Here is a 24567-nt window from a genome sequence, read left to right on the forward strand (position 1 = left end):
TCAAATGATAATAAAATAATTAAAGTCAATAAATATACTTTATTTTACACAAAACATGAATTCATACAATATCAAGTATTTACACAGATGCCATTATATCAGTACTGACATGAACACTTGTCTCACACTTGCTGAAACAAATTGGCACAGCTGCTGCCCAGTTTGGAGTAAAAATGACAGTGGACAGTTTGTCCTGGGTAAAAAATATGGATTATAATTAAAATATAAAAAGGAGGAAATGGCAATTTAAACTAACAATTTTGCTTATTTAATATGGATTAAATAGCTCTAAGCCACACAGTCAGGCCTTAGGAGTTTAAGGAATACAAATTTGTAACCACAGCTAAACCAGCACACTGCATAACATTGTATTTTAGATATCACTTTTGCATAGGCTCTGTAAACACTCAAACAGGCCTGGAGTCTGAGAGGCTCAGGCGCCATGTAACATCGTGGCTACTACATGGTGTGCGGCTGTTAATATTCTTGCATCCACTAATCCAACTAGCTACAGCCAAAAGAAAGAAATCCGATGAAAGTCCACGTCAAACAGCTTGTGCTGACACTCCAGCAGCATCTGTCTACAGTGAATTCCCCATTACTCCTTGTGAGGTTGTAGCATTTGCAGAGTGTCCTCCGCTCTCTGGGGCCATTTGCTGGTTGATGTTGATAACGCAGATAAGGAGCAGGATGACCACCACCAGGTCATCTAGGACCCCCAGCAGTCCACACAGGGAGGGGTCTGTTTCCAGCTGATTTGCTGATAAGGAGACAGGGTCCAGAGGAGGGTAGGAGATGGACAGCACGGTCCCCACACTGCACAGGGCCACCCTGAAGAAAAACAACCACACAAGTCCTCCCATGGTGCCCAGGCTGCGGGCCAGTAACTGCAGGAGAAGGGGCACGTCACATAGATAGTCTGTTACCTGGAGGGGTCAGTATGCAGAGAGGAAAACATGAAATGGTTCTGGATATGAGAAACATGATGTATGATTGTACAGTACATGATAATAATAATAATAATAATAGGTAGGGAGAATCTGAATGTTGTAGACAACAGCACATATACACGGTCACTCAATATTACCTTGTATAAGTTCCTGTATTTAGTTGTAGTAAACAGATTTTGTGACTTGAAAGTGTGTGAAAAAAGTTAATCGACATCTATTTAAACTCAAAATTCAGCTGCCATACTTTGAATTTCAGGAACTTTTAACGCCACCTTTTAGTAAACAGCCCCATCACTTTATTCGTTTATTATTTATTTTTTAACAAAAGAGTATGTGAAGGAGATCCATATGGGAAATCAGTATTTGAAATGAAATGCAACCAGGTGTGTGTCAATGGGAGGTGTGTTAACCAGACACCTTCATTGTCTGGCACTAGTTGTTGTATAGGGCAATACATTATTGAGGTTGCATAAGTGGTATACTGTTACTAAACCTATTAACAGAGGAAACGGTGGAGAAATTCTCATATTCTCCACGATCTGATGTTGCATTCAAGGCTGTGAGAGAAAGTTGCACCACCTGATACACTGCAGACACAGGTAAAGGGTGGAGAATAATGAAACATTACTGTGGAAATACTTTAAGAATAGTTTCTCATAAGGTTAGATAGAGTACTGACCCTTCGTGGGGCTCCAGAATAACGTTTGTTGTAGTCTGTGATTTCCCCAAGAACTTCCTTTGACTGGCGGTCTGACCGACTCTCGTTAAAAAGGTTGCACAGCACGCTGACCTTGAAAATCAGAAACATGTTATTCCATGTTCACGCTCATTCTGAACTGGCTGTTCAGACGTTGCTTTGATGGGATCATGCATACGGTACCTTCTGTCTGCAGAGAGGGCAGCTGATTGCATCCAACCAGGACCCATGTCTCCAGTAGGCGATCAGACAGGGAGCTGCAGAATTAAACACATGAACCGACACTTTTTCATCAAACATTCAACAGTTTATACCATAATGCCAGTGGTGAAATGTAACTGAGTACATTTACTCAAGTACTGAACTTAAGTACAAATTTGAGGTACTTGTACTTGACTTGATTCTTTTCTTTTCAGGTCATTTTCTACTTCGACGCCACTACATTTCGGAGAGAAATATTGCACTTTTTACTCCACTACATTCATCTGACAGCTTTAGTTACTAGTTACTTTACAAATTAAGATGTTTGCACACAAAACGCATAAATAAAACTACCCAACAATATACTGTATAGGCCTACAAGTCCAGCTGAAATGATTAGCCGATTAAACACTTTATTCATTGACACGTCATATGTCACGTTCATTGACATAACTGTTTTGATTGTTTCCAGTTTCTAAAATGTGAGGACTTTTCTGTATTTAGTACTTTTACTTTTAGAACTTTAATTTACCTGATGATACTTACATTCAATGCAGGACTTTTACTCGTAAGAAAGTATTTTTACAGTGTGGTATTACTACTTTTACTTAAGTAAAGGATCTGCATACTTCTTCCTCCACTGCATAATGCATCATTCTAGCATAATTTATTTGCCACTGTTAATAATAACAGACAGAAGTGTTTGGGTGATCAAGGGTCTAAAAAGCTCTGGGTAAGACACAGGTAAGTGGGGGCGGGGTACAGCGGCCACTGTTTTAGGTGTCTAGACATGGGCATCGGAAGCAAAAAAGTAGGTGGGTCCTCCCATGCTAGTCAGTGAAGCTAACCTGGGTGACACATATGAAGTGGGGGGGTAATTTTGAGCGTCAAAGACTTAATTTCCTGCATTCTGATACATTTTGAGGTACAAATTTATGGGGAAAACTTCTTAATTTATGTCAAGGAAATTACAAAATTCTGCAGGTAACAATTTAAAAATTTGAATTTAATGGAATATAATGCAGTAAGGGAGGGGGCTTTCGCATCCGACTACAATTGACCACAATGTACAGTTCCTTTGATTAGTATGAACACAGCATAACCATATATGTCTCCCCCAAGGAGCACATTTTGCTCCTTAATTGAAATAATTAGGAGTGACTTAGGCTACATAAGGTAACAGCTATTACTGTTGTAGTTAGTTAAATATAAGGCTGCCTTGCCTCACTTAATATTTTGGCGTCAGGTGCAGTAGAAAGATTGGACTATCTAATAAGTTTAACCCAACTCAATACAAATGTGATGATGATGTAAAACGATCAGATGTGAATTTGAACTTAAAGGTTAAATTGCATTTGATGTTCACCTCTGCACAAGTGTGAACTATTGATTGAGTTTGTGTTTGGTGAAGAAGAATGCTTTGAGTACAGCTGTCAAGTGAGAGAGGCAGAGTTGGAAAACCATGGCAACAGTTAATTATTGAAAGCCAAACAGACAGGCCTCAACGCTCCAGACACACTGATGCTACACTGATCAGCCAATGAACGAAACGATATAAACACATGATGCAACACGTGAGCAAGTGTGAGGGTGAATGAACAATGAATGAATCCAGTCTCATAGATGAAGGAGTAAACTAATACATGAATAAAAGAACCAATCTTGTCTGCTCTGATACTTGCGTGTCAGCCTGGGATTGTTTTGAGCGTGTGTTGAATCTCGTACCACAGAACAAATGGCCGCAGTTCGTCTGGACTGGGAAGCTGGCCGTCTGCAAGCAGACTGGACAATGCCAGTCTCGGCTTGTGGATGGACATGACTGTGTAGATTCCTAAAAGAGATGAGAAGAGAAGAGTTAGGAGTTAGGAGACGACAGGTGGGAAACCGGAAGAAGGAAATAGGAAAAAGAGAGGAAGAATGAAATACGAGGCAGAAAAAGAGTTTAACATTTAGAATTCCTGATACTGTCTTTCATAGAAGTTCAAAGAATTATAATATCTACATTGTGTAGCTATTACAGTATAATTACATGCCAGGGGACTGATTTGGCCAATTATGGAATAAGACATGTAAACAGTGAGATTATTATCATTTGTGTGGCAGCAACTATCTCCACCAGACTGTGACCCTAATAAAAGAAATAATAATAATCATCACACTGGAGTGCCTTACATAATATATACAGCCGGTCTGTCTGTCCTGTTGTCGTTTTGTTGAAAAATCTCAGACATAGAAAAAGACAAATACAGAAATAACAACTCAAGACTGAAGAACCTGCAAAACAACAGCAGCTTCACTTGTGTGCCTACTGTGTGTGTGTGTGTGTGTGTGTGTGTGTGTGTGTGTGTGTGTGTGTGTGTGAGTGAAACTACAGTGTCACCTTGTAGCGGCTCATTAACTTTGATGCTGAATGCTCAGGCGTGCACAGCAGCAGCGATGTGGATGACCCGAGGTGGCCATGACCAACTGGACCTTCAGAGTGGAGATGGTCCAGTCTGCAACGTGACGCAACATGGCGACAATGATAAACACGGCGTAAATACTGCATATCTGCTTGTGAGGAGATACTGACACAAACACAACGATTTGTGAGATAAGGTATATTGCACTCAGCTCTTTTCGATTTGGGGATGACAGATGCTGAGGCTCTGATATAGACAGATTAGATGCTATATGTTACATCAACAAGGACTGTCATTTGCCCAAAGGATTCCAAAGCGGACCCTGCATTCATTTGTAAAAAAATTATATTTTTGATGAAACGTTAAAACTATAATTGTAAGAAATAATGTAAATAGTCATATAAAAGCCAGGCTGCATCTTCAACAACCTTAGCATCACAATCTGTCTTTTGTCATCAGATTATATTCACGGTGATTACAGTTTATGAAATCAGTTATTGAAACAGATAAGCAGATCAATAATACTTGTCATTAATGTATCATACATGCATACACTTCACATGATCAAACATGTTTCTTTTTTATGGTTTGCTTTGGTCTAAAACTTGTTAGTTTCATATTTTTTGGAGCTCTTAAAACACAGTGATCAAAAAACAACACCGTTTCGAATCTAGTGGATTACAGATCAGATGGAAATTTCCCTAAACCCAAAACTTAAACTATATTAAAAGTACAGTTACAGTATACAACCCCACAATGGACACAAACCCTTTAATTATGCCAAATGTATGATGAGACTCACCTGGACTGAGAGCTGTGGTAGGGGTGCATAGTTAGATAGAGCAAGAAACAGCCGCTGACAGGTAGTCACTGTCCCCTAGAAGGAAGTGAAGTGTTGCCTGGCAGCATCACTGTACAAAATAAATTGGAGTTGCCTGTCAATGATCAACTACACCCTCCAATGTCAGCTGATCTCTGAGTCTTCCTGCTTTAAGGGAGCAGCAATGCAGTCAGATCAATAAAGCAGTAGTTTGTACACAGTCGTGTTACTCCAAAAGAACACTTGTGAAAATAACAATAGACTTGTGATCATCAATTTACTTGTTTAACATATTCAAATAATTACATCTAAAAAAAGAATGAAAAAGAAAAGCCACCTCCTTCAGTCTGATAACAGGCAAACTATTTGGTTATTTGACTTGCCACCAGATCAAAGCCATGCTGTGTTTAAATAGGTTAGATCTGACCTTGCCAATCATTTACCCACAATTTAATCTGCCAACAGCCCAGCTTTGCATAATTCCACTCTTACCATAAACTATTGGTTGTGAAATGCATGTGTATATCCCTGACCCTGACATTAACACAGTTCTTCACTAAGGGTCATGGCGAGGCACCTCAGCATAAGATAATCAACCCGGCAACAAAAAGGAGGACTCGCATAGATCCACTGTGGTATAAAGGTAGATTTCTGTATTCTGCAATTTCTCAACTAATATCATACTGTGCTATTCTTTCAATATTAATTTAAAGTAAAAGTGCAGCAATAAAGTAGCAAATAAAACGACAAAAAACAATGTGCTTCAATTAAAAAAAAAACTCTTTTCCTGTATCTGACAGTGAGTGAAGATGTGATAATCTTCACATAACTCACCATGTCAAATATTTACACAGGCCCACTTCCAAGAGGAGCTAAAGAGATTGGGAGGGATCCAGGTTATTTAAAAATAGCCGCCATCAGTCAGTGAGGGTCAGGGTCTCAGTGATCAAGAGAGGACAAACAGAGGTGCTCACCTACTGACAGTTAAATACTGCCCAGAGGACGCCCCTGCAGGCCACATGGGTAAAGTCCAATCTCACGCCATACACACCCTGATTTTAGGGTTGTGTGACATATCAGCATGATCACTTAGTTGTTTGCCCTAAAGAGTGACGTAAGGATGCCTTGTGTTAAATTCAGCCAAACTCAATAGGTATGTAATAAAGCCATACATACTGTATGATCTTCTTCTACAAGCTTTGTTTGGAGTTTTCCATATTGTGGCTCAGAGAGCATATGACACATGTGAGATCAGTTAACTTGGAGTGACTAAAAGCAGTCAGTATTTATAACACAATGTAGCCTTTGAATTATAATAACACACACCCTCATGTGAGATAGTGGATCCCGTAACAACATTTATTGCATTTTATGAGAAATGATTCAGAGAATGATTGGCATGCTGCCAAGCTTTTAGGGTGATTACAGAACATTCTTTTTATTTCTAGTTAAATGTTAAATGTTTATTTCGCAATGCTAAATGGATTAACATTCCATTTGTATTCAACTCCAACTCCATGCAATACCAGCAAAACTGGCTGTGCAGGATTATTAATTACTGTTGGTATTAGGGTGACATCTGAGGATATGTAGTCTAGAGGCTAGAAAGTCCAACAGGAAACAAACTGCAATTAAGATTTATTGTTGGTTGAGCAAGTGCTATCACTTGTGTTGTTTGCAGAAAAAATTATCGAATGAATATATTTTTTTATAAGTAGTACTAGTACTGTAAGCAAAACTAATTTTCTTGAAATTGTTAATTTGATGTTTGCTGTATATGTAACTGTTTGGGGTGTTGGTCATGATTGCATTTTTTGCACAACTAAGTAGCCTCACATTTATTTATATGACTTTGGTTTCCATACTATATGTATATCTTTCTCTACTGTACAGTTGGCCTATCATGACTTTGTTGACTGAATGTGGGATGACAACTTCACTGGGGAGACAAGTCCTATTGAGCTATTTGACAGCAGATGGAATGCTGTAAACTACCAAAATAGTCTCTTTCATGAAATCTGATTAAATCATACACATTTGACTGTGTTCGTTATATTGGATTTACTCAACATTACATATATCCATCAATAATAAGGGGAAGCCCTTGAAAATTACATAAATGTTTTGATTTTGGAAAGATAATAGGGGCGTATGTTTATCACACATAACGCTCACTGATTGGCTACAGCGCGGTTTACCAGCTGTCAATCGTCAGAGATCTCAATACTGATTGGATACGGCTTGTATCGCCCTCACTTCTTCTCAACTCGAGCCTGCAAGTCAGCAAACGCCAAGAAGCTGCGCAATTCGCGATTTCGCGTACATCTTACGTTATTTTATGGCGGAGCAGCCGGCGTGTCTCTCTAATGTACGCAATTGTCGTTAGAGAGCCTACCTCTCTTTACAGCAGGTGAGGTCAAATGCAGAGGAAAGGAGCGGAAGGGCTTTGCTGACAGGTGGAGGAAAATACTTAAGTTTTGAGCTAAAAAAAAAATAACAAATGGACGACAATAACACGATACTGACCGAGAGCCTCGTAATATGGGTGAGTTTTTTTTATTATTTGTTTTATTTTAGCGTTATGGGAGTGTGTCGCCTGATACAAGGAAACCATGGAGGAAGCAATTTGGTTTACCTGTTCGTAGGTTCGTAGGTGGTGGGGGTGTCAGCGAAAACACTAACCTAGCTAAGAGAAAATAAGGCAAATATGAACGAGAGCAGATAGTCGTGAGTAAGCTATAGGCTACTAACCGCACATCGTTATTACGAAAATTAGCTGCAGCTGTTATTCATTTCATAGGCAGAGTCTCTGCAGCAACAGTGTCAGTCCACCGGTAATGTTACGACATGTAGGGAACTGCAGGCTAATAAACATAAAGTTACCAGTTAAAGTCACAAAGATAGCAATGTCCTTAAGTTAGTTACCTTGCCGGATATAAGTAGTAGCCTACTAGCTAATCCAATTAGCTAAACAGTAGATATTTGTGGAATGTCGCTATTTTGTTAACCTTATAAATGATAAAATGTAGCTAGCGAACACCAACAATAGTTAAGTGCCGTAATTAAGCTAGCGTTGCTGCACCTGTTCCTCTTCGTGATTGTTAATAATAGGCTAATTAGTTCTCGTGACAGTTTCATCTGACATTTAAATCCTGCAACTACATAAGCCACATCAGTTATCTTGTTGAACATCAGTGTTGATGTCTTACAACTAAGTAAAACTAGCCTAGGTTTTGTGCTAAAAAAATAGGGAACACAAAGGTCCCAGCAGTGCTGAAAGAAGTACGTTTTTTCTTTAAGGAAACGAAAAGCAATTCCACTTTGTAAAAATGCTCTGTTACAACTCCTGCATTTAAAATCTTACCTAAATAAAAGTACAAAGTCTCAGCTTAAACATTTACGTATTAGTATCAACAGTAAGTAGCCTACTTATTATGCAAAATGGCTCAGTATCAGACAGAAATATTACTGGATTATAATTAGTGATTCATTCATGTTTAAGCATCACTAATGTTGCAGCTGGTGAAGGTGGTGCTGGTTTTAGCCACGTTCTATACTACTGAATAGGTTAATAAAAAACAATAAATCAAAAGTTATTCATGTGTATTTTGTATTATTATTATTAGTAGTAGTAGTAGTAGTAGTAGTTGTTGTAGTAGTAGTATTTTTGAATCTCAAAAGTAACTAAAATGGTTTAATAAATGTGGTAGAGGAGTAACTATTACAATATCTACCTTCAAAATGTAGTAGTAGAAGTCTAAAGTAGCATGAAATGGAAATATCCAAGTACCTCAAAATTGCATTTGCGTTAATGTACTTGTTTACATTCCACCACTGGACATCAGACACATAACTTCCAAAGTTGTCCCCAAAGAGTGGACTTCATTTTAATGCTAGCTGTCAATATTTTCGAGTTGTCTCATTTTGGACTAAAACGTTCAGTGGTTAATGGGAGTGAATGTCAAACTGGTAGCTTTTAGATAGGTTTGATATTCACCAGAAACGGTAAGTTGTGTACAGGGCGACACAGTTGTACAGATCTTGTTTGAGAAACAGGATGTTAGCCATAAACAATTCCCCTTACACACTGGCTACTACTTAAATTATTCACATCTTCACCTCTCTCCTTTTAATTATTCTTCCATCTTAGTGGTTTGGATGTGAGGTACAACAACTCGGTACATCTGCAGTGTTGTGAAGAATCTCTCCACTGATAGCTTGGATATTGCAGTGTGCTTCAGCATATCACCACCTCCCTAACAATGTTTTGTTCCCTGTACTCTCCATGGATTGTTGGCCAGACCTCATGATGATGCTGTGTTTTGTGCTTCTCAGCTGCAGACCTTCAACACTCCTGCACCCTGCAGAACAGTGGAGGAGCTGACCACTGGAGCGGCAATATCACAAGCACTGCATCAAATGTGAACACACACACACACACACACACACACACACACACACACACACACACACACACACACACACACACACACACACACAAATACTGTCCAGCTCTACCCTAACTTTTACTTTGGGGATACAGCTACGGTAGAAAGAAAGGCATGTTGTGTTATAAGTGAGACTGGTGAGACATTCCAAAGAAAAACTACTTCTGAGTTGCTTTTACTATCACTGTTACTGTTATGTGCAATGCTGAGCTGAATAAAAGAATTCTCCTGTTTTCTAGAAATTATTAAAACGTCATTAGCGTACGTAAAAGAAGGATGAGCAAAAGCGAACCGCAACATTCATTATCTATAAGAATTTGACATTGAACGGCACACAATTGATTGAGAAGTGATGTGTAGATGAAGTGTTGTTCCCCTCTGTGTGCTGCAGAGACCCAGCGTGGTTCACTGATGGATGGCTGGGTCGTATCAAAACAGATGTTGAGGATAACTGGAGACTGAAGGTACAGAGCTGGGTGTCTTCCCCAACCCCTATCCGTCCTCTCTCCCTCTGGTTGCTTCAACCCTGCCAAACAGTCCTTAACACTGACCTCCTGCCTATCCCAGGGGTGTTGCTCCTGGCTTAGCCCGCACTCTGACCCTGCGCTCTGACTCCTCTGGTGAAACGTGTACATGTATGTTGGTCCGAATATGTCGGCTATATGTAATGTTTCGGTGGTTTAGAAAGAAAATGCATGCCATTCTCTCTCCCTCTGTTTGGCTGTGACTGTCTTTTCACTGTTGCTATACCTTCCCAAAAGACCTCTTTCACAAAAGACATTTTGACATGCCACAGTATGAAGCGCACAGGTGTGAATACTAAAACGAATTGTGTACATTTGAAAAGTCTTGATTTTTGTCATGTCATGAACATAAGTTAATGTTTGAAGTACATCTCTGTTGTGAGTGTGTCCCGTTGGTCCCCGCTTTGACTATAAACTGAGTTCATAACATTTTATAATCTTGTGTGTGATCTCAGATGAACAACCTGAAGAAGATCCTTCAGATGGTGATTGATTATTATAATGAGGTAGGTTGTGGTCATGTACATGTATAGCCTCCTGGTGTTTGTCACATTTATTGGATGATTGGGAGAAATACCTGCTGTATGTGAGACAAAACTCTGCCTACCCAGGTGTTTACAGGTTGAGCTTTTAAAATCAGTGCAGTTCACTTACTGTTATCTGTCTCTGTACCATCAGGTCTTAGCCCAGGAAATCTCAGACTTCCCCTTGCCAGATCTATCTCTGGTGGCAGAGCATTCACACTCCGTGGAGCTGGGGAGGCTGCTGCAGCTCGTATTGGGCTGTGCTGTCAGATGTGAGCGTAAACAAGGTATGCGGCTGCTTCTGTGTTGCACACAATTTGTGTACACAAATTAGACACAAACGGATAACTACATTATATAGATGCTGTACAGAGTAGATAGGAAGGGAACTGTTACATCCAAATCCTATTAGGTGAAGGCCTGTTGGCTAAACAATGTTTAATTATTGCCCTGCCAGGCCTCTGACAAAGGCAGAGCCCATCGGGCAGCCTGGCTGGGAAATCAATGGCAGCAGTGTTACATTTGGAAGTGGGACACAAGTGCTGAAAAATAACAATGTCGTCAATGTGTGTAGTTTATGAATCTCTCTCATTCTATCGACAGAATACATTCAGATCATCATGACCTTGGAGGAGTCTGTGCAGCATGTTGTCATGACAGCCATCCAGGAGGTCAGTCCATCTTAGTACCAAGTGTCTCCCTCATTCAGATTAGACATGTAAAAGATATCCAGAAAAGCTTGGCTGAGCAGTTGTAAATTTTTGAGTAATGCAAGCTCAAGTGTCTTAAAGGGACTTCAACAGCAGTAGTTGTTGAGGGAGGGAAGAGGGTATGCTTGTGTTTGGGTAAAATAGGTTGAGGCTTTGCAGCTATTCCAATGAGTCTGTGTGATCCATTAACCCAGTGACATTTTTCCTCTTCAGCTCATGAGTAAAGAGATCATGGCCCCGTTTGGAGCAGAACTGTCAGGGGACTTGGAACAGCAGGTTAGTGTTCTTACCACTGAGATTCACAACTGGGAACATTTTCAACAGTCAAAAAAGATAAAGCCTTCTAAACCAAAAACTACACAACCGGACATTATCCAGCAGGAATGTGATCCGACATTTGGGGAGAAATTAACAACATTGGTAAACTGCCAAACTGGTACTTTTCTGATTCCTAAACCGATTCTTGAAAAACTCAAATGACATCAAAGAAAGGCTTTTTTCTTAATTGAAAATTATTTCCATTTAACAATATATTAACATTTTAAAGTACTTAAATATATAATAAGTAAACCTAAGTCACCTAACAAACAACTACAATAATGTAACATTAAATAACCATTACACTATTAACAAGTAACAACAAAATAAATGTTAAGTTGGTATGCCAACTAAACCAGCTTCAAACTTTAGCAGTTCTTTTGCAGAAAAATGACCATATTTGCCTTCTCTGGCAAGATCCGAAACCTCTCCTGACTTATGGTATGTCCTGCACAGGAGAAAACTCTCTCAGACAGTGTCCAAGATGCCTGTACACACAGCTATGAGTTTGAAAGGGCAGACAATTTGGGGAGGCTGTCCCGCTTCCCCCACCACCAGGCTTCCAGGGTCTTGTCCTGAACGATAGACTAGCAAAGCAAGTGTAATATGTTTACTAGCGATCACGTGCAGTGAATGGTTAATATGCTTTTATGTCCGTTTTGTTGAGCCTAGAGGGAAAATATGGCATGTAGTCTACAGAGAAAGTGTGATATTCTTAAGTCCGTTTCAGAGCGTGTACAATATTGGAGAATAGCGCGGACACACGCTTCACACCGCAAGCGGGCAGGCACGCCACTCGGCAAGAAAAGGGAGAAAGGGGGGGAAAAAAAGAGTCTGCCACTGTCCGGAGTGACCGAGGCAAATATTTCAGTCGACACATTAAGTGGAACCGAAATTTGCGTTCTAATCCGGTCCGAATACTACCGTTTACGTAGGAACCAGTTCCATAGTGACATCTGACATTTTAACATTCTAGATATGACAGAAAAGCATAAGTCTTTAAGTATTTGGTCTGTATATCGTCATAACATTTAAAATAGCTTAGTTTGTCTCACTAAAAGTCAAAAAGCCTAAAGGTGTTCAGTTTATTATTATATAAAATTAAGAAAGGCAAATCGATTTTCACCAGCTCTCTTTTGAGAGCCCGCAAATGACTGAAAAATTTAACTGATGATCAAAATGGACAGTTAGCATCACAGCTAAAGTTAACATTAGCATTTCAAAGGAGTCACTCCAACCTTGAACAGCTCATCACTTAGGCGTTTATTCTTCTTTGACCACAGTAGAGAATGAGTCCTGTGCAACAGGCTTGACAGTGGATAAAAATGAAACATGGCGATCCATGAAGAGGAGGTGACGGTTACAGGAGGGTTTGAAAGCCTGAGACCTCTGACCTAAATATTGCAGCAGAACCACTCGATAAGGTATGTGAATGTATGTGTGAGTTAATTCTGCTTTTCCTTCATGTGTCCAGTTGAAAAAAGCCCTAGAAGAACTCACTGAACTTCTAGCAGAGAAGGAAGCGTTAGCCCAACGCTGTCAAGAGCTGGACATACAGGTGAATACAAAGCTTAGACACACACAAAAAATATACATTAATATGACTCAGCTGTCTAGCCTCTGTGCTTTCTGTAGGTTTGCCAATATTCAGATCTCCATGTCTTCACACACACACACGCATATGCATGACTGTGGTACAGTATAAACAGGAGTTGTGTAATTCGCTGTAAAGCTTGGGTCCATTGTCTGGAGCTGCTGTGGCAGAAGGACTGTGGGCTTAGAGTCTGGGCTCTGCTGGTCCCACTGTGGCAACCAGCCCATGCTGTGCCACGGCTAGGCCTCACGCAATACTGTGCAGGCAGACTAGATGTAGCACAGGCACTGACCAACTGTTTAACTGGACTCTCGACAGATTGATTTGTTCTGTCCCCAGTCTTGCTCCTCTCTCGCCGCGGCAAGGTAAGTCCAACGTGGCAAAACTAAACGCTTCTAAACCAGCTGCTCGAATGTTAACTCTAACTCCGCTAACAGACGGCTCAATCAGGACTCTGTCCCAGACGAGTCACGCAGTGTGTGTTTAATATGTTGTGGTATTGTTCCAGTAATTCGCCCAGGACCATCTGTCTGTCATAATAACCATTTTATCATCTTCTTTTGGTAAAAGCAGTCACATTGTTTTGTAATGCATCTTGTTCTGTGGCAGACTTAAAATAGAAATAGGACAGTGGAGTTAAAGATAGGTTGGGCAAAAAATTCAATATTATTCTTGTGATAATGATCATATCTTATCATTTAAAAAAAGGAAATCCCTAAAAAAAAAATCCCTTGGTGACAACTAGTGTGAAGGTGAATGATACAGGTCTACACTGTTACACCTTAGTTACGGTAAACGTGTAGTTTCTAATGTTGGGCACTGATCCTGGAGGTTGTTTTTCTCTAGTTTGTAGACGTGTATGCAGGACATTTAAACAATGGCAGGTCAATCTCGACTAATAGTCCCGTGTCTGGTGATTTTAAAAAGTTCACATCAGGGAAGTGATGGGTGAGAAGTCATATTAACTAACCATGTATTAACATGTTTGTTTAAAGTGCACTTTGTCTGTGCTCTGCTTCCAGCACGGATTAACTGCACTGTTTGCTTTAACAGCTGGAATAGGAAAAGGTGTGTGTGTGTGTGTGTGTGTGTGTGTGTGTGTGTGTGTGTGTGTGTGTGTGTGTGTGTGTGTGTGTGTGTGTGTGTGTGTGTGTGTGTGTGTGTGTGTGTGTGTGTGTGTGTGTGTGTGTGTGTGTGTGTGTGTGTGTGTGTGTGTGTGTGTGTGTGTGTGTGTGTGTGTGTGTGTGTGTGTGTGTGTGTGTGTGTGTGTGTGTGTGTCAAATGTGACCTGCTGCTTTGCCTGAAATAATTGACCAAAGAGATTTAACTGCACCGATTCTTCCTGCTGACTTGACCCAAATATATGTTTAAATATAAGTGTATGTTAAATTCCTCTTAACTTTTGTTAAAATTGTATCCCTTGTGGGAGCGGCTTTAAACCTTATTGTACCTGGACAGGTGGCTGTTCTGCAAGAGGAACGGAACAGCTTATTGGCTGAGAATGACGTCCTAACGGACCGAGCCAATCAGCTGGACACATTCGACGACCCAAGCACCCCGTCAGGAAGGAAACACAGCCAGTTGCAGCAACAGTTCGAGGCACTGCAGGAGGAGAACTTCAGGTGTGTCACGTTCTGCTTAAATGTACCGCAGCAACCTCCATTATGGTTGTAAAAGTCTGAATGATTGTGTGCATTTGCATCTTTTAGGCTGGAGGCTGCTAAGGATGACTACCGGATCCACTGTGAAGAGTTGGAGAAGCAGCTGATCGAGGTTCAGCACCGTAACGACGAGCTCACCAGCCTGGCAGAAGAGTCTCGAGCCCTCAAAGATGAACTGGACGTTCTGAGGTTTGTGTCTGTGTGGGCAAGTGCAAATCAGGTCTGACGAAATATTTTCTTTAAACAATGTCATGAACTGCTACTTTCTTACACCAAGGAGCAGCATACAGACAGACATCATTGTTGCCTCAGAATGAGAAATAGCCAGTTAGTCCTGAGCCACCAGGTGGAGAGGAAAGTTTATGATTTCACGGTGTGCTAGTGACTAAAATTATCTCGTGTTATGTTTGGCTGGAACAAAAATCTGCATATAAATTGCTCCCCACTGGCCTTGAGAGAGTAGGTAATCTTGCATGAGCACAAAAAAAAACAGCAGGAAAACAACATCATCACAACTCTAAAAAAGAAACAACTCCCTCATCTGTGCAAGTGGAGACCACGGATTAGACCCTAAAGAAATTATTCCTGTTGCAATTGGAGTTAAAGTTATTCATTGATAGCTTTTTGAACTGATATATTTTTGTGGATTTATTTTGTATTCATATATTGTAGGAACTGCTCAGATCGGGTGGTGATGCTGGAGGCCTCGGTGGATACATACAAACGTAAACTGGAGAACCTAGGTGATCTGAAGAGGCAAATGAAGCTGCTGGAGGAGAACAACATGACTTACATGCACAACACTGTCAGCTTGGAGGAAGAATTGCGCAAGGCCAACGCTGCCCGCGCACAGCTTGAGACATACAAAAGACAGGTACCTTCTATGCAAAGCATGGTTGGATAGTGAAGGGAGTTCATATGTTATTAACCATATTGCACAGATTTTATAACCTTTTCTTTAATTTGTTTGTATGTGTCTCATCCTGTGTCTGTCAGGTCCAGGAGCTACACAGGAAGTTGTCTGAGGAGTCGCGGCGAGCAGACAACCTGGCCTATGAGATGACCAAATTAGAGGAAAAGCACGAAACCTTGATGAAGGAGAAAGAGGTGAGGCAGCTTTTGAAATGTGTCAGGAAGAATCGTCACTAGGATTATTATTTTTCTCTCTCGCCGTGGTAACATCCTTTACTAACATTTGGATTGTTGTTTTAACATACCTTCCCCTCCATTAGAGGACCATCGTCGAGAGAGATTCTCTGAAGGAGATCAATGAGGAGCTGCGATGCACTCAGGCTCAACAGCACCAGCTCTCCCAAGCAGGTATGGGACTGGATTGTGTAATCTGACTGTAGTGTTTTATCTGATGTTTTGATTAGCTGGGACAAAAATCTGCATATAAATGTCTCTCCACTGGCCTTAGAGAGTAGGTGATCTTGAAAAAAAAAAAAGATTGAATTGGAACTTCTTTTTATGTGCGCTGCTTTGCCACTTGTCAGGTTGATATTCTAAAGCGCATTTTTTTTTTTTTTTTTTTTTCTTCGTGTAGGCATTCTTCCTTCTGCCAGCCCTAGCCATGATAACCTGGCAGCTGAATTAATACCCATTGAGTACAGGTAATAGATAGTGCTTCTGACAGTGTAGAATTAGTTCACTTTCTGCTCCAGTGTGGTGTGTGAACACTGACTTTGTATGTGCGTGATTGGTCAGAGAAAGGTTCATCAGGCTGCAGCATGAGAACAAGATGCTGAGAGTGCAGCAGGAGGAGTTTGAGAGAGAGAAGATCGCCACACTGCAGGCCCAGCTGGAGGAAGCACATAAAACGCGCAGTGAACTGGACACCGAGAACAGGTTAACCGAGTTAATCTCTCCTTGTAAATCAGCAACCGGTTGACGGGATATTTTTCTCCATAGTCAGTGGTTGCTTTGCTGTTTTTAGCTCGGTTATGCTTTGTGTGCTAAAGTGTATTCTGTCTAATTGTGTCCTTTTGTTCAAATGCCTTTCTCGTCATGGCGATCAATGTGCAGATTGAGTCGAGAGCGGATCAGCGAGCTGCAGCAGCAGGTGGAGGACCTACAGAAGGCTCTGCAGAGCCAGGCGGCCAAACCTGATGTGAGTGTGCCAGGAGTGCTGGCACCCATACAGACAAAATGTCCCTCAGAGTTAATCTTATTAAACTGTTTAGACTTGCGCTGGCATGGCATTGTGGAAGGAAATCACTTCCGATTTTATGTTTTCACTTTTCAGTCAAAATTGTTAAACTGATTTAGAGGTAATTTTTTTCAAATGTGTTTATTTTGCAGTGCACAATTAATCGATTTTAACAAATGTAACCTTTGTACTGTATTTGTGAAAGCTTTAAAATGTCTTCTTTCCAGTCAAACCTGAAGCGGAAACTCGACGCACACATGTAAGTGTGAATTATGTGTCAATTCTTGTACAAAAGTCGAGAGATGTAAAATGAAATGTCCAGTAGAGGGAGGTAAAGAGACATTTGTTTCCTCAGGGTCCAGCTGAACGAGGCTCAGGACGAAATCATGAAGAAGAAAGAGCTGCTGGAGGACCTTCAGCCTGACAACACGCAAACTTGTAAGTCTGATTTTCCCCAATATGACACCATTACTGCAACAATGCATCAACACACAGCAGCACAATATGACTGAAGTGAAACCTCATGACTTCTTGATTGGCTCCAAGCCTTGAAGCTGGATGAGTTGATGGCTGCTCTGAAGAAGAAGGATGACGACATGAGGGCCATGGAAGAGAGGTACAAAATGTACCTGGAGAAAGCTCGCAACGTGAGTGCTAAGATAATATAATTTCTCTTTTTTTTTTTTTTTTTTTTTTTTTAATTCTTGTTTTGTTATTCTTTAAAACACGAGGTCAAGTCCAGTAGTTTGATCTGACTTCAGAACTGCCCTTCCTTTTGTGCTTGTAGGTTATCCGAGCGCTGGATCCAAAGCTAAATCCAGCCACCGCTGAGATCCAGGCTCTGAGGAACCAGTTAGCAGATCGGGAAAAGCAGTTTCTCAACCTGGAAGTAAATCTGCTTTTTGACTCGTTCACAGTGAACATACAGTATTTTTTCAAAAAGGATTGGTTTTCAAACGTAACTCATGTTTGTTTGTTTTCACTCTGTAGCGTCAATGTGAGCAGGCCAAACTGAGAGAGTATGAGGAGAAGCTAATCGTCACTGCGTGGTATAACAAGGTAAAACGGGATCCAACTATCTGATGTATATCCTGCCTTTTTATGATGTTATTGACAAATTATTGATTGAATGTTATTGACTTCCAAATTTGTCTTTCTTCGCCCTCAGAGTCTAAACTTTCAGAAGCTGGCGATTGAATCCCGTCTCGGTGGCTGCACCTCCTCCGTGCTGTCCCCCGGCCAGTCCTTCTTGTCCCAGCAGCGACAAGTCTCAAACGCCCCACGCCGTGCGCTTTCCATCAGCGTGCCTGCCACTACCTCAAAGTAGACCTTGTCATAGAGCCAAATGGCTCCCGTTTATTCAGTTAAGGGATGCATACTCTCCCTCACTCCCTCCCTCCCACCAGTGAGCACTCAAGTGACCTTAAACACACTCTGCTCTCGGTGCATGTGGAGGGGTCACGGATGAGCTCCTTGGGATCAATGAGCACTAACTCATCAAACACAACCGTATAGGTCACCCACCTGAAACTATAGCATACTGTCCCACAATACACTAACTACAGGCTGACCTTTTTATACAACCTGTGTTCAGCTCACTAGCTAAAGTAGGGCACACTGTCCCAACCTGTAGACTTGGAGCATATTTACTAACTGCCTCGTGGGTTTGCTTGGCGAACAGGAGACTCGGCTAAATCCTTGCTACAATCAATTTAGCTTTCAGTCTCCTGTCTTGTTGTGTACTTGAACAGTTATGAGATAAATGGAAGTTATTTCCTTTATTCAGAATTGGAGCCCATAATATATATGAATGTGATTTTCTTTTGAATTGTGATTTTTCTACTTGAATGCTAAAGCCAACTAACTTCAGATGATTGTTGATGTATGGAGAACTATACCATCGCACTATGCAGTTAAGGGGGTACTAATGGAGTCATCTTGCAGACTGAGGAAAAGACAAACATGCTTCAGATGAGAAAATGACCGCTATATGTGGTGCTGGCCACCAACTGCTTTCTAAGCATCAAAGATTAGTCACCTATGATTTTCTTTTTACTAAAATGGAAAAACCATTATTATAAACCATATTAAGTGATCAACCTCTGAGGTGCTGCAACAACAAATCCTACACAAGAAATTCAGGACTAGTGTATTTATCATGTATTTTCTATACTTTAAATTGTGATTTGACTTCCTCCCTGGCAGCATGCTCTAAATGAAAAAGGGCAGGCCTTATTATTCACTGAATATCTTGAATCATATTTGTTAGTAAGAAATAAAGTCTATGAAGTTGTACAATTGTAATGTTAATAATGAATTAACACCAGCTTCTGATCCAAATGTCAGATCCAGGTTAAGCTTTCATACAGTACCTGACAATTGTAACTTGAGAATCTTAATTACTTGTAGCATTGTAGTTGATATATTTAATCATGGATGTTTTCAGGCTGTTTTAGTGTTAATGGAAGTTCAGAGTGAAGAGCGCTTTAGAAGCAGGACTTTTCTTTCTGTCCAGTCTTAAGTTAAACTGCACTAGTTTCACAATTTGAAATGGCTGTTGATTGCCTTGTCACTCTGTAGGTTTGCAATAACACTAAAGAGGCATTCTGTTACAATGGTCTTGCCATTTGTGATCTATAGATGTCGTCAAAGCGCTTTTATTTTCCTTTGCAGTGGATGATTCTCGTAGATTGCTGATTTCAAAGCAGTGTCATTTATATGATAAGTACAATCAAAAGTAGCATAGAGACTACATACGTAGTGTTATGTTTGTGTGTAAATGAAAAGTGAGGAAGGCATTATGAATTTTCAGGAATTTAAGGAGTTACAAATGCAATGCCTTTTTGTTGTGAATAAATAAATTCTTTTTCTAAGAGTGTGTTTTACATTCTGTAGCATCAACCTCCATTTGGGTGCAATGATGAGAAACATGGAGGTCTCCAGTCTTGGAAAAACTAATAATTAATAACTAACTTTTACAGGTAATTCCATGTCCTCTGCGCCTTCACATGATGTGACAATAAAGCAGCAATTTCCAAATTAACCCTTTCAGGATTGCTCAAATCATACAAACTGTAGGTAACATACAAGAGACAGAAAGAGATCTAAATCTGGCCTTTCGGTAACATTTTTTTTTTTTATAGTGGCCAATAGTCCATCTGAAATCATATATTGTGTCAGGAAACGTGATTATGTGGCAGGGATCATAAGGCAAAACCAAGCATGTTATAGTTTGTAACAAATGAAACATTCCCTTGTGCCAACATCAGCTCCAGTGTTTGACATGTTATAAAGGGAAATGGACTGTTTTTTTATAGCGCTTTTCTAGTCAAATACCTTTTACATATTACAGGAACCATTCACACACTGTAGCCAAGGCTGCTGTACATGGTGCCACCTGCTCATCATCGGGGGCAACTTGGGGTTCAGTGTCTTGCCCAAGGAGACTGACATGGGTATGTATTGTAGTGGAACATTTTATAATTATGAATTATGCTTACTTGAAACAAGAACACTGTTGTATTGGAAGAAGGTTACTAAGAGCAAACGGAAACTTTTTATTTATTTATATTTAATCGCGTCAGCATCTGCATAACAGACACCGCTTGTTCTATGGTTCAACCTAAGGTCATGAGTACTGCATGTTCAGGCTGTAAGACTAAGATGGCTGTGAGACATTATCATACCCAGACACAAGCGTGCTTAGGCAGTTCCTGTTTTTAAAGTTTCAACTTATCATGGACCATTTTGGGTGTTCCTCTTTACATTTTCCTCTTTCTGTGTATAAAGGATGCTGACATTCTGCATGCACTTTGAGAGCTCTTTCTCTGCACTCTGCAGCAGTGCGGTGAAACCAGCTGTCAACTCTCGAGCAATAATACTTACGACTCTTCCACATTGCACTCTGATGTTTTGTGAAAGTTGTGTTTCTGCTTGAAAGTAATAAAACAAACAAAGACGATTTGATTTTCCTCATCTATTGTTATTGAAGACATCTTTACTCACTCTGCTGCATGAAACTTCCACCACAGCAGGGCCAACCTTCCAACTGGCAGGCGACCGATCTACCACTGAGCCACAGCCGCCCATTATAGACAGGACATACAGTTGAATGCTGCCTCAAGTGGACTGGTTTAAAAACTTGAATGGTACTGGCATTTTTGTACTGACAGAAAAATTAGCCACGGATGCAGCATGTGTCATCTTTGTATAAAAGATGTATAATCTTTTTTGGCTTTACTGTATCATACAGTCTATAGTAGAGGACAGGTTGCAGGGTTTAGCGGGCGTGGGCATAGATCTTAAAGGGGTATGGTGTGCGTGTGGCTCCAATGACTCCCTCTGTACTCAGCTCAAGTCCATCCAGAGTGGAAAAATTAAATTTCTGACACAAGCTGACAACAAACAAGAACAGCTCCATTCTTGCCAGGCCTTCGCCCAGACATGCACGCTTTCCTGGAAAAATAAGCATAAATGCAACAAAGTGAAGGCAAGTACATGGAAAATACTTCCTTGTATACTCTCATTTAGCTACTGCAGTAATATATTCATCCTGAATTATCTCTTGTGGTGCACATTTTCAAAAGTTGATTCTTTCAGTTTAGTTAATCAAACCCATAATTATCAATTAAATGTGAATGTTACCTGCCGAGAAAGGTACAAATGCATCCCTCCTCACAAACTTCCCTTCAGCATCCAGGAAGTGTCCAGGGTTGAAGGTGTCTGGAGTTTCCCATTCAGTCTTGTCAAACAGCACAGAGGTCAGGTTGGGCATCACTGAGGTTCCCTGCACACACACACACACACAGCAATCAATGAAATATTGTTCATACAAAAGGATAAGAGATACACTTCTAGTACAGCCACATCTTGTTGGCAGTTGATAAGATGTGTGAAGGGTAATGTCTTAGTGGGTATTAGTCTATATCCTCGACCTTCCACTTCTGGGATTGCCCCGTTGCCGCTTGAAATCCTGCCGTATGTATTTATTTTCGACCGGATTTCCGTTACCTAATGCTTCCTTTGTGTTGGAATTCTAAACTAAGCACGTTTTTCTCCCAACCCGGAACACTATGTGGACTAGCCAGACCTTCCTGTGCAGCGCTGTGGAGGCAAAGCGAGACTAAGTGGGTATTGACACTGTAAAGACGTGGCTTAATCACGATGCCACGGGCACAGTTCTGTTTTTAGCTTATCAGTTATTCGTCATGTCAGATTTCATATCATGTTCTCTCATCTATTTCAGTGGATTTTTATTTGTCATTTTTAACATACACTGAGCAGTTACTGCTATATATAAGTAGATGCACCTTGGGTATGACGTAACCACCCAGTCTTGTGTCCTTGGCGGCCATTCTAAGTCCATTGAGAGGAACAATGTTTCCCATCCTCTGGATCTCATGGATGACAGCGTCGGTGTAGGGCAGGTTAGGTCTGTCGGACATTCTGGGCTGTCGGGTCTGTCCGATCACTCTGTCTATCTCGGCCTGGACTTTGTCTAGGAGGTGAAATAAAAGTTATGATTTGATCAATTAAAATGACTTCTTTGATCGTCAACATTTTGTATCCCTGGTGTCTTTTAATCTACTTCTTGTGCTGCTGATGAGACTCCCTTATCTGAACACCCACCCTGGATATGAGGGTTCTTGATGAGGTAGATGAGCCCCCACTGCAGGGTCTTCGAAGTGGTTTCACTACCAGCCAGGAACAGATCCAGACAACACAGAACCAGGTTGCCATCATCAAAACCAAGTTCACTGTTTCTGTTGCGCTGTCAGCCAGGCGGAAGGACAGACAAACATACGGTCAGTTTTTGGTTCTCATACATATTGATTGGCTTACTGAACATTGTAAACGCCATACTTTCTCCTCTATCAGGAAAGTGTCGATATAATCTCGGGGGTTGCTGGGATCCAGATCCAACTTGTGCCTCTCTATCTCTGCCCGGATAGAAGCCTCCAAACATTTGGAGCTGCTGAAGATGCCATTGTGAGGCCCCGGCAGGCGTTTCATCAGTGCTGGGAACGCCTCGTATAGCTGTTTGGAGAGACATGGCAGATGTTCAGTGGTGTTGTTTATATCCATTGGCAGATACATTTCTCACTTAATTTCTCACTTTCATTAAACAAATTGCATTTTTTCCCTGTATAAAACATTTGTTTGGTAACTTGATTACACTTTCCTATTGGCTTTCTTGATCAACGTTATACTAAGCTAACACATTGGTTCTGATTCATGTTATGAATGGATGTAGCCATGTGGGGTTGTCAGTTGTGTCTTGATGCCTTAGGAGTATAGCTGATGTGTGCTTAGAGCCTCACAAAAGGGAGGAAGGATGCTTCTTCGCAACTTACTAGAGCCCATATAGATCCCTCCAGATAAGCCATCTCAGTCAGGTTCTTTAGCATGGTCTGGAAGTTGTGGTCGCTGTAGTCAAACCGTCTCCCAAACACTATCTGGCAGATGATGTTGGCCACAGCGTCATTTAAGAGGGGCACAGGGTCAAAAGGCTCACCTGAAAAGCAGAAATGTCCTCAGTCTGAATATATTTAGTATTTAAATTCCATAATTTTTTGCACTCTTTTCCGTTCTGTTCTTTTTGCCAACCTTTTTCCTTCTCCATCGCCTCCTGCAGATGATGACTCTCCTCACAGATGCTCTGCTCCATGGAGCTCTTGGCCAAGCCGAAGGTACGTAACGTGGCCATGGCAAAACGCCGCTGTTTCCTCCACACATTGCCATTACTGAAGAAAAGACCCGCTGAAAGAGAGAGACCATACAACGTTACTCAGGCAGGATTTAGAAGGCGGGATTAGAACTTTAAATCTGATGTACTGGGATTCACCTGAGTTCCCTGAATAAATCCTGGTCACCATTGGGCTGTAAGGCCGGTCCACAAAGTTTTCAGCCTGTGTGACAATTGCTTCCTTCACCATCTTCCACCCTGACACAAACACTGTTTTTTGTCTTCCCAGACGAATGCAGAACACATTCCCATAAACATCAGCTAGCTGTGGATGCAGGAGCAGAGAATAAGTGGCCTGTTGTCTGGCATGTGACTCTGATAAGATGCATATTTCAGGACAATCATTTCTGTGACACTGTGACTTACCATCAACAAGTTTTTAGCATTGTTTTCTATAATAAACCTTTTAATATTCTGTTTGAGCAGAGCCTCATATGATTTTTTTTTAAATGTTCTCTTGTTTGAGGATCTGTCTCTACTGCATGCAAAATTAGGGAAGTACAGTATATACAGAGTAAATCGGAATCTTCCTTCCACTTTTGCTCAAGTTTTCGCAAAAACTCTACTGCATAATATGAAGATACCATCTTACCTTGGTTAAGTAAATGTGAGGCTGTTTAGATTCAATGTTGAATATGTTTCCTAAAAGAGGAAGAGATGGTGGTCCTGGTGGGAAGTTGGGTGGATCCTTTTTGTTCAGAAAATACACTACGAGGAGAACAGCAAAAATAAAAAGCAGCATTCCCCTAAGATCAAGCCACAGAAACAAATCGCACAGCCACATTGTGAGGCAGAGGAGAGGAGCAAAGGACTGAAGAAGATTA

General features: G+C 40.8%; 3 protein-coding genes across 9 annotated transcripts; 1 reads left to right on the forward strand and 2 right to left on the reverse strand.

Annotated features, from left to right (window-relative positions):
• Positions 1 to 25: 25 nt before the first annotated feature.
• Positions 26 to 8279, reverse strand: si:dkey-183n20.15 (RING-HC_RNF170 domain-containing protein). Of its 7 annotated transcripts, XM_028586752.1 has the most exons (10): positions 7996 to 8279; positions 7706 to 7756; positions 6045 to 6172; positions 5053 to 5161; positions 4229 to 4343; positions 4021 to 4047; positions 3574 to 3679; positions 1831 to 1904; positions 1630 to 1740; positions 26 to 926 (listed from the first exon to the last, which is right to left on the reverse strand). In XM_028586752.1, exons 4-10 carry the CDS (start codon positions 5079 to 5081, stop codon positions 582 to 584), a joined length of 807 nt encoding a protein of 268 aa, XP_028442553.1. In that variant the 5' UTR covers positions 5082 to 5161; positions 6045 to 6172; positions 7706 to 7756; positions 7996 to 8279; the 3' UTR covers positions 26 to 581. The 7 variants fall into 7 exon arrangements, with proteins under 7 accessions (XP_028442553.1, XP_028442555.1, XP_028442554.1 ...); XM_028586754.1 differs by lacking the exon at positions 7706 to 7756; XM_028586753.1 differs by lacking the exon at positions 6045 to 6172.
• hook1 (hook microtubule-tethering protein 1) lies at positions 7342 to 19873 on the forward strand. The gene is made up of 22 exons (XM_028586750.1): positions 7342 to 7615; positions 9406 to 9491; positions 9910 to 9982; positions 10498 to 10548; positions 10721 to 10853; positions 11170 to 11237; positions 11490 to 11552; positions 13069 to 13152; positions 14647 to 14810; positions 14898 to 15038; positions 15522 to 15723; positions 15846 to 15956; positions 16082 to 16169; positions 16396 to 16462; positions 16557 to 16697; positions 16875 to 16959; positions 17226 to 17257; positions 17354 to 17436; positions 17545 to 17645; positions 17786 to 17887; positions 17989 to 18057; positions 18167 to 19873. Exons 1-22 carry the CDS (start codon positions 7571 to 7573, stop codon positions 18323 to 18325), a joined length of 2148 nt encoding a protein of 715 aa, XP_028442551.1. The 5' UTR covers positions 7342 to 7570; the 3' UTR covers positions 18326 to 19873.
• A 1141-nt stretch (positions 19874 to 21014) lies between these two features.
• LOC114561300 (cytochrome P450 2J6-like) lies at positions 21015 to 24567 on the reverse strand. The gene is made up of 9 exons (XM_028587238.1): positions 24336 to 24567; positions 23843 to 24008; positions 23605 to 23757; positions 23352 to 23512; positions 22861 to 23034; positions 22627 to 22768; positions 22308 to 22495; positions 21643 to 21784; positions 21015 to 21453 (listed from the first exon to the last, which is right to left on the reverse strand). Exons 1-9 carry the CDS (start codon positions 24525 to 24527, stop codon positions 21278 to 21280), a joined length of 1494 nt encoding a protein of 497 aa, XP_028443039.1. The 5' UTR covers positions 24528 to 24567; the 3' UTR covers positions 21015 to 21277.

Source organism: Perca flavescens, chromosome 9 (assembly GCF_004354835.1).
Source record: "Perca flavescens isolate YP-PL-M2 chromosome 9, PFLA_1.0, whole genome shotgun sequence".
Lineage (NCBI taxonomy): Eukaryota > Metazoa > Chordata > Actinopteri > Perciformes > Percidae > Perca > Perca flavescens.

Coding starts and splice junctions, on each gene's coding strand:
- si:dkey-183n20.15 (XM_028586755.1), bottom strand. CDS start 5,081: ATGCACCCCTACCACAGCTCTCAGTCCAG. Junction 1,905..3,573: donor CTGCGGCCATTTGTTCTGTG/GTACGAGATTCA, acceptor TTAATTCTGCAG/CTCCCTGTCTGATCGCCTAC. Junction 927..1,629: donor ATTCTGGAGCCCCACGAAGG/GTCAGTACTCTA, acceptor TGACCCCTCCAG/GTAACAGACTATCTATGTGA.
- hook1 (XM_028586750.1), top strand. CDS start 7,571: ATGGACGACAATAACACGATACTGACCGAGAGCCTCGTAATATGG. Junction 9,492..9,909: donor TCACAAGCACTGCATCAAAT/GTGAACACACAC, acceptor TGTGTGCTGCAG/AGACCCAGCGTGGTTCACTG. Junction 10,549..10,720: donor TGATTGATTATTATAATGAG/GTAGGTTGTGGT, acceptor CTGTACCATCAG/GTCTTAGCCCAGGAAATCTC.
- LOC114561300 (XM_028587238.1), bottom strand. CDS start 24,527: ATGTGGCTGTGCGATTTGTTTCTGTGGCTTGATCTTAGGGGAATGCTG. Junction 24,009..24,335: donor CTCACATTTACTTAACCAAG/GTAAGATGGTAT, acceptor CTGCATCCACAG/CTAGCTGATGTTTATGGGAA. Junction 21,454..21,642: donor ATTTGTACCTTTCTCGGCAG/GTAACATTCACA, acceptor TTATTTTTCCAG/GAAAGCGTGCATGTCTGGGC.